The sequence below is a fragment of the Papaver somniferum genome, unplaced genomic scaffold (genome assembly GCF_003573695.1).
Source record: "Papaver somniferum cultivar HN1 unplaced genomic scaffold, ASM357369v1 unplaced-scaffold_81, whole genome shotgun sequence".
NCBI lineage: Eukaryota > Viridiplantae > Streptophyta > Magnoliopsida > Ranunculales > Papaveraceae > Papaver > Papaver somniferum.
The window spans coordinates 4974711-4984224 of NW_020651082.1; the positions used below are offsets into that span (position 1 = coordinate 4974711).

General features: G+C 35.6%; 1 protein-coding gene across 1 annotated transcript; it reads right to left on the reverse strand.

The window, feature by feature from the left end:
* Window positions 1–704: 704 nt before the first annotated feature.
* Window positions 705–3808, reverse strand: LOC113345539 (aquaporin NIP2-1-like). Its single transcript, XM_026589301.1, has 5 exons — window positions 3414–3808; window positions 3079–3303; window positions 2011–2205; window positions 1206–1267; window positions 705–1126 (listed from the first exon to the last, which is right to left on the reverse strand). Exons 1-5 carry the CDS (start codon window positions 3648–3650, stop codon window positions 865–867), a joined length of 981 nt encoding a protein of 326 aa, XP_026445086.1. The 5' UTR covers window positions 3651–3808; the 3' UTR covers window positions 705–864.
* Between the last annotated feature and the right edge of the window lie 5706 nt (window positions 3809–9514).

Sequence of the window (9514 nt, forward strand, 5' to 3'; positions counted from 1 at the left end):
GTAAAATTATGAATGTGCAAGGCTCAAACGGAGTAGTATTTACCTGAGATGGATGGCATCTATTTTCATCTGAAATAAAACAAAGAAAATAACTTGGAAATGTATATTTGATCTATGGCATGTGTGATTGAAAGAGAAACCCGAAATCAGAGTTAGGAAACTTAAAAGCAATTATCAGTTACCTAACGTTCTTGAGAGAGGAGGTGTAAGAAACATGGGTAGATGATGACCTCTGTTAGGGTTTATGTAGGCGAACAATTGTAACGTACTATGAAAAATTGATTGCTGGATATGAATGAGACTCATGAGAAGATCGGAAACTAATGGTGCACTATACTGTTCTACTAAGAGGGAAGATCGGAAACCCTAATATCAGAGAAGAAGATTATGAGCCCTAACGTCTGTGCTACTAAGAGTAACGCATGAAATAAAGAGAGAAGAATTGAATTTGAGACGTTGGATGGGAGCATAGGAGGAGGGTGCAGTGTGAGCCACGATTTATCTCTTTCACTTCCTTTGACTTTTAAAGCAATGAGAGCCATCGATTGCTTAAAAAGATTGATTCAGAACCATTGGATGGGCAAAAACACATATATTTTTGTATGACAGATGTGTATATTTGTCATAACCACAAACCAGTGCTGAAGGACATGCATTTGGAATAGGAAGACCAAAGGCTGAGGCAGAGGCATATTGAAGCCAGGTAGTAAAATCCACGCTTATTATTATTAATACCTATTAAAGCCCGCTTTTACATGAAGTAGATAGGCACATATGATACGACGAGTAAGGGTTTCTACTTTGATACGTGAACGCAAAGCAAATACACACATATACTTGGGTACAGACACACTAAAAGATCAACTAAATTGTTTCAAGAGGATCTTCATGTGCAATCTCACGTTTTTCTTCTGCATTGCTGCTCATCCTTCGAATTTTGAATGATGATGATGCCGAAATTGCATGGACTGGCTTATCCGAGACTCGTATTATGTTATAAAACGACGCACCCAGTAGCGTCCCAATTAACGGTCCAACAAAATACACCCATAATCCTTTGTAATGTTTGCTTGCAATGGCTGGACCAATTGTCCTCACGGGGTTCATTGATCCACCTGAAACCGGCCTAATTCAAAACCAACATAATTAAGGATTAGATTTTAAGGTTCATCTCTGTTTCATAATTGTAAGGGTAGCTATATTACCCAGCTAAGATGGAAGTGATGCATACTGCTGAACCAACTGCTATTCCTGCTAATTCTCCGATCTGTGACATTATATTTGATTTTTGAAAAACATGAAAAAGACGATAAGTAACAATCTACGAACTAATTAAGGGGGCGTTTGGATACCACAATAAAAAATAATATTGTGGTTTAATAGAGACAAAAGTTAAAAGCAAAAAGGTGTTTATTTTTGTGAAGTAAAAAACTTTGCATCCACTTTCACAAAAGGGTTTTAAGGGTTTTGATACATACACTTCAAAATATACATCGAGAGGGGATTCAGGTACAAATGTCACTCTTTCTGCATTGGAATAGGATGGGCAGAAATGGACCCATTCCTCCCCTCACACTGTACATACACTTCCAAGTGTATCTATCATTTTCGTTCACAAAAATGACTTTTACTTTTGGTTGCCAAGCAGGATAGAAAGTCCTTTTTTTTTTGGCAAAAGCCAAAAACAGTTCTTTATGCAAGTTTCAAAATAGGGGGAGTCTGCTTTTGCTGATTCTTTTGGTTGGGCGACACCCGGTTTGTAAGAAGTGTAAGTGGGTGCGCAAAAAAGTCTAAGCGAAAGAAGAGCTCCTCTCTTGCAACTACCGTCACTTTTACTGTCTAAACTTTCACCGCCATGAATCAGTTTGTAGTTTTGAAAATGCAAATGGAAAAGATTTCACCAGGTTGGAAAATGGAGTTATTCATTTCAAAAAATCTTCTAGAATAAACAAAAACCTAAAATGAGATTCTTATGATTTCATGAACTAAAATGAAAGCGAAAATAATTACTGCTTTAGTATCGGTAGCCACGGCCGAAGTGATAAGCATCATGGAAAATGTGACAACAATTTCCATGACCAAAGCCTGGAGATCAGTTCCAGAAGGGGAAGTAGTTCCAACATTTTTAATTGGGTGCAGTATCTTTAAGAGGGTAAAAGAAGCAATCAAAGCTCCTATTAACTGAGCTGTAGCATAAATAGGCACCTGCATACAAACAAATTGGAGACCGATTAGCTGAGCAGAGAGCTACAGAGGCTTGCTGGATAGGTTTTATGGCATGGCGGTTTTTTACATTTAACTTCAAAAAAATTTAACACGCTGGGATATTGGAAGTTTGGAACAATCATAGATATACACACCATGAAAATGTTTCCATGTGTACCGAGAGGGGATCTAACGACCTAAATGTCACTCTCTCTATATTGGGATAGGGATGGGGCATGAATAGACCTCACCACCCTCTCACATGGTACACTCGGTTCATTTTTCACGAATAAATAGATCAAGTTTATTATTACTGAGCTAGCTAGAACAGCAAATATTGGGAAGACACGTCTTTTCTATTTAATTATTTTTGATTTTGTCAAGCTAAATTTTTTTTTTTAAAAAAAAACAGTGTTTTGTTTTGTTTGATCAAATTCTTTACTTATTATTCTGTGTGTTGTAATTATTTCAAGGATGACATAGTTTTGATATGAAATTGTACGTCAAACTTGGAGGTTGTTGAAAATATGTCCTCCGTATATATTACCTACGTACCATATGTTATCCATGTTTAACAAAGCTAACATGGCGTCAAACCGCCCTACCAATCTCTCACGGTTACTAATTACTTATTTAATCAATCGGAATAACATTGAACTTGATATTTTACTGATCAATCATGGCATTAACGATGATCACAAAGATTTAGTTTCGTTATCTCTATCAGTTGTCATAAGTTTTAAATTTTTAATATATAACAACTTAGGTTATGCAACTTGGTTGTGACGTACCTTTAAATCTCTCTACCACTAAATGAATAACACGGTAAAATCTATAAGATCGAGCTAAATGAATTATTTTTAAATATATCACCTGTTTCCAAGGGAAGTGCCTTACGGCTGCGAAAGCGCATGTGACAGCAGGGTTCATATGGGCACCGGAAACGTGACCCACGGCATATATCATAACTGTTACGATAAGCCCACCGACGATAGAAGCTCCTAACTTGGAGAGTCTACGTTCGTCACTATTACTCAATGCTGCAGCGCCACAAGTTGCAAAAACCAGCAGAAATGTTGCTACGATCTCTGCTACTACCTGTTTATATATATATATATATATATATATATATATCCAAATTTAGGAATAAGTATTGTGGAAGTTCGAATATTACGTTAACAATAACGGAGGTGGTGAAAATTTTTAACCTTCTTCAGAAAGCCTGGTGGATAATGTTCTTCGTAAACAGTACGAAAGAAACTGAAGAATTTCCCGAAAGAAGCTAATGGAGTTAAAGTTGTAGTTTGTCGACATAATATTGATGATGATACTGTTGAAGAAGTCCTTGTCGTCATCATAATCTGGGTTTTTTGATGATATTCATGATCATTAGCTGATGATGAGTAGTATTTGGGCTCTACTGAATAAATATCTGCACTCTCCATTTCTCTTACAAGAGAGGCAACTCCAAGAAGAAGAGCTCAGCCGCGCACAAACTACTTCTAAAAGAAAGTACTATTGGTTAGAGAAGTTTGCAGTTAATTACATGTTAATCTTCAGTTACTCCACCACCTGCATATATAGTTAGGGAAGAGGATGAGCAAGGCAGCAGAGAAGAATGTGATTCTAGTAGCTCGGTACCACTTTGCTTTATACACAACTCAATGTTGTTTCTGTTTAGCATCTAATCCAAAAATAAATATCGAAATTAGTATCTAACCCTTCAATTAAATTTTATTATCTCCCGGCTATTATATTTTACTAGCTAGCTAATTAGTAGTTAACCTTCAAAACCGTCCAAGATTAATCGTTTTCAAACAACATTATTTAAAAAATAAAGCCTATAGGCCTATTGCAGTATCCCCTAATATGTCTAATGCAAGTTAAGAAAAAACAAACTAATCACCATCCCACCAACGCTAGCCAGTGATACATGCACGTACTGAAGATACTGAGGTGACCATGCAGAGAGGGCCGTGTTAGAGATTAGGCAGAACTTTTAGAAGGCCCAAAATCAATAAAGAAATGTTACTAATTTAGATTGATTAATAGAGAAAATATTTTTATTTATTTTTTTTTGAAATAAATTTAGAGAGATTTTTTTTTAATACATTTAGAGCGCAAAAATGTTATCAATACTTTAAAGCAACAGTGAAAGGGAAAATCTTCATGTAGTGAACGGGTGGTCTCACTAGACATATAATTTTGTCCAAAAAAATAAATAAAACTAGCCTAATGAGCGAATTTGCATAGGACCTCTAATTATTGTAAGACGGCCCTGCGTGCAGTGAGCCAGAGAGCTTGACTAGCTACCTCAATACGCATGTAAAGGTTTTAGTGATAACAAGTCTCGAGTTCAGGTCACTAATATCAACACCCAATAATTTTATCATCACCCAATAATGATATCATTATCTAGGATTATATTCTTATATTATTCTCGTAAGTTGACACGGAAAGAATGGAAATAAACCTTGAAAAAATCACTTACGAGGAATACAAGTAATCACCATCGATCCATTCTAAAGGTGATTGTGTACGTGTATCATCAAGTATTCCTCAACGTAAACCCATATTGAAGTCCATACCTTGAAAACCCTCTCACAACGATAAGGTTGCCCACGAATCTGTATGATCTTAGGATGCCATACAATGATGCAGGACTATTCTCAGTCGCTACATATCAGTTTTTGTTTACCTGTATGCATGTTATCATGGACAAGCTAAAAAGCATATAACCCCACCAGCTTACTGGACCCGAGCACAAGATAGGGTAGCAAACCTAGCTATGAACTTGGCGAATTTTCTGTTGGAATTCTAAGGTAAAGAATAATGAGCCAGGCACCACCAAGTCAAAGGAATCAATACACCCAATTTAAATTAACTGATGGCCATTGCCAAAGCAGTTTCTAGCATCCTCTGACTACTTTCCCAGTGATGAATGTGCTTTTTTGTCGCCGTAATATCTCGCAAATTGTCACAATCTCTCCTATATGGTTTCCCCGAGATAGTATATATTTTTGCAGCCAGGACACAGCTAGTGTACTGTCCCTTAACCCGTCTTTTTTGTAATACCTTTTAAAGTCTGAGTTTCCATTGTAAGTACCTATGGTGTAGCTTGCTGTTGTTGTTATTTTGTGTACTTGTAGCTCTTTCTTTTTCTGTACTCAGTTCCATCGATATGATTGCGAAATCCATTAGTTTGCTATCCGTCAGTTTAACTAGTCTAATTATTCTTAACTAAAAATTATTTCCACATACATTGGTTATTAATTCCACTCGCAGTGGGGAGCTTTCCATATCACGAAATTCCTTCTTCGAGCATTCATTATCGTGATTATTTCTTCTTTGATTTCTCCAAATCCATCTTCGGTGGTTTACTGATATCGATTGCCTATTCAGTTGAGAGAAAAGATAAACACAAAAGTATGGAACTTGTTAAATGAGGGAAGTTGTGGCCCTTGTGAATCCAAGTGCAGTAGGTTTTTGGAAATGCATGTCTACGAGAGAAAGAGATAAGTAAAATTCGATTTTGGAGAGAACGCAATTGATTGCTAAATTTGTATCAAGTGGTCCCCACGGCATCATTATTCCATAATTTGGTTGTATTTTGGTCTCCGCCAGTGCTTTATTATTTGGTTAACGAAGTAACTTTGTGCACCCTCAACTTAACGGGGGTACGCATTCCTCCCTTTCCCAACGGTAATTTTCGTTCTGGGGTCTACACAAAACTGTGTTCTACTCAAATCAGATAAAACAAGATTATTAAATTGTAAAACTAACCAAAACTAGTGGTAAAAATTCGAGGTGACCAAACTTGTGGTACAAAAATTCCACTCAAATGTTGGGATTCATTAAAATTCCATTTTAAACTAAATTGATGTAAAAAATTTAAATTTTAAAAAATTGGTACAAAAATTCCAAATTTCAAAATTGGTTTCATCAAATTTTATGATGAAACCAAAAATTGGTTTCGTTAAATTTTATGATGAAACCAAATTTTGGTTTCATCAAAATTTTGTTTTTGGGGGTTTTATGTTACTTTTGTTTTGGCGGGTTTTTTATGGATGGATACTGACACCTTTAGGGTTATAACTCGCTGATCGAAAACTAAAAGACCGTGTTAACATATTAAACCTTATATTAAATTGGTAATTGTTACTGTTAAATTTGGATTAGATCGGATGGGGAAAGCTTAGTTTTCAGGTATTGAAGGCAAATAGAGTAATAAGATGCTTTTATAAGGTGGAAATTAACATTTAATCACATATTTGTTGGGCTTTTAGACACTCTAGTCCTACCTCCTTAAGAATGATTTTTTAGGGACCATGGTTTTATTAGGCCACCCTCTCTATAGTTATAAGGGGTGTCCTAAAGCGTTGAAATGACTAACCTACCCTTAACCTAATTTAATTTAAAACCAACCTATTAACCACCTATATATATAACCACCACCTCCTCCCACCACCACCGCCACCACCTCCGATTATCACCACCGCCAACCACCGATTACCACCACCACCTCCACCACCCACCACCGTCGATTACCACCACCACCACCAACCACCGATTACCACCACCTCTATATATATATAGCAATCAATTGCGTTCGCAAAGATATTCTTACAGACCCATTACTTGTCATTCATTTTTGGTTGAATAAATGAGAAGTAATCATCAAAATGAGTTGAAAATGGAAGTTGCAGAGAGGTTTAATGGAGGTTTTCTTTTCAGAGAAAAGTTCGGTTACGTCGCAAAACGTTCGGTTTCGTAGCAAAAAATTCTGTTATCACGAATTAAATTTTTCTTAACCGAACTCAGAGTTCGGTTGATTCGCAAAAAATACTTTTAACCGAACTCCTTGTATTAGAACAACACAAGTCCATAAGTTCGGTTTCTTCGCAAAATAAGGATATCACCGAACTTTAGTTTACGAAAATAATGAGAAGGCCAAAAGTTCCGTTCGTTCGCAAAAATGTTAAGTTTTCTTTGTAACTGAACTCTACCTTTGAAACTTCGTAACCGAACTCTACCTAAATCGCCAAGAAATAAATTTCATAGTAACCAAATGTTTGCCTAATTGCATATATGCATATATAAGCCCAGTTCGGTTGATTCGCAAAATATATTGAAGTTTGCGAACCAACCGAACTTCTAATACTAGGTTACTTTTAACCTGCAGTTCGGCTGGGAACTTGGTTGCGTTGAAGTTTGCGAACTAACCGAACATACCTCTGTAAATCTTATTACTAAAGTTCGGCTACCTGCGTGTTTGAAGAAAGAAACCGAACTGTGTGTTCGGTTATATGTTCTTGACATTTATTAACCGAACTCCGTATTCGGTTACCTGTTCTTCACACTTGGTAAACGAACTGCCTGAACCTAGCAGGAATTTTTTATAAAAATTTACAGTTTTATGAATATTTGGACCAATTCAACCACCATTATCTAAGTTTGAAGCATACTTGGGTACCCAAATACTCTTCCTCCGGTTGTGGTTGGTAAAATCCATCATTTTCATCTTGAGATTGAGTTTGTGGAAGAATACATTCACCATCTAAGAAATAACTCATATATAGATCATTGTGAAGATTAACAAATACTCTAGGAGAGGATGGAGATGAAGAATCAGATGAGCTATCATCACGTGAATACTCAAGCTTAGTGAATTGAAAAAAAAAAATATTTTCCATGTTTTTCTTCTTCATCTTCTTTAATTTTACTCTCTCAATAATTCTACTTATTTAGCTTAATCATTTCACTAATGATTTCACTAATCATTACCCAAAATTAATCAGGAGGGTAGTTTAGGTATTAATATAAATGTCTAGATAAGGGGTGACCTAGATTTACTTCTAAATGTCTTACTAAAAATAGAACCATGGTCCTCCCAAAAAAACCATGGTCCCCAAAAAATCATTCCTCCTTAAGCCTAGTACTAGGAGATCCAAAATTCCCCTGCATAAACAGTTTTGTCCAAAATCTGGACGAGTTAGTCCAATTATATTTTTTTTTTCTGAATCATATTTTATTGAAAAAAACTAAAAAATGAGTTACAAAAAATTAGAATCAAAACAAGAGGAGCCAAGTACATAGGCTCAATAAAAGAGAAAATAAATAACTTTTGACAGACCAAAGAATTAATAAAATCCTAACATTTCCCGATTCAAAAAATGAGACTTTTCATATTACCCTTAATATCCCGTTCATTTATCAGATTGAGAGAGAGAGCGTCTGAAAGTTTTAGATCTGAGATTTTTCGCGAGAGGTAGAGGCTATTTGAGTTTTTGTTCTTTGATTTCTCGTTTTAGGGAGAAGGATTCTGAGTTCTTGAATTTTACTCATCTGATTTTCTTCTGCTACTGGTAGTAACTTATTAATCGTAATCAATTAATTTGAGTATTTCGCTCTTGTCAACTACTTGATAGAAAACCATCGTTAGGTGAGATCTGGCAATTTCTCTTATTATTTTTGACTTCTTTTGATTTTCTTGTGAAATTTTATTGTTATTTGTTCTTTTTAATAAGTTGATTGATCAAGATATATGAAAATGTATTTCTTAGAAGATTTGGATCGACACTTTTCTGGTTCGTTTATTGTAATTTTCAAAGGATGGCGTCAACTTTGTGTGCAAAAATCAACATGAGGATATTAGATATGCTTAATATAGTGAAAATCTTGTGAGAATTTTATGAATCTTCTATTTTTTTTTGATCAGTTTTTGTAAACATTAGTTTCTTGGATAGTTGATTTAGTTCTGTTTGTATGTTGAAATTGGTTTTTAATTTAGTCATTGATTTGCAAGAAGCGAAATCACCAAGCAGATAGATGTTGGTTTCGTTATGAGAAACCTAATAACAATCAGCAACGATAACCAGCTGCCTACATAACTCTACCAGGAGGACAGCAAGACAACCAATGGGTTACAGAGGACAGCAAGACAACCAATGGGTTACAGATACTGGGGTTACACAACATTTGACGGCTGACATGAGAAATTTAACTATCCTTCATGAATATGATGGCACTGAACAAGTGCAAGTTTGTAATGGTAATGCCTTGAATATTGCTCATATCGGTAATAGCTATTTTAAATACAATTCCATGTCTTTTTGCTTAAATAATGTTTATCATGTACCCGAGATCAAATGTAATTTGCTGTCAGTGTTCCAGTTCTGTAAAGACAATGCAGTATTCTTTGAATTTCACACATCTTTTTTTGTTGTCAAGGACAAGCACACGGGGCTGCCACTGCTGAGAGGACTCAATAAGAATGGGATGTACGTATTTGATGGAGTTGATGTGCTCG

Excerpts from the sequence above, each read along its gene's own strand:
- LOC113345539 (XM_026589301.1), bottom strand. The coding sequence starts at position 3,650 with ATGGAGAGTGCAGATATTTATTCAGTAGAGCCCAAATACTACTCATCA. Across the intron at positions 3,304-3,413 it reads CACCAGGCTTTCTGAAGAAG|GTAGTAGCAGAGATCGTAGC; the intron begins GTTAAAAATTTT and ends ATATATAAACAG. Across the intron at positions 1,268-2,010 it reads TGGCTACCGATACTAAAGCA|ATCGGAGAATTAGCAGGAAT; the intron begins GTAATTATTTTC and ends ATAATGTCACAG.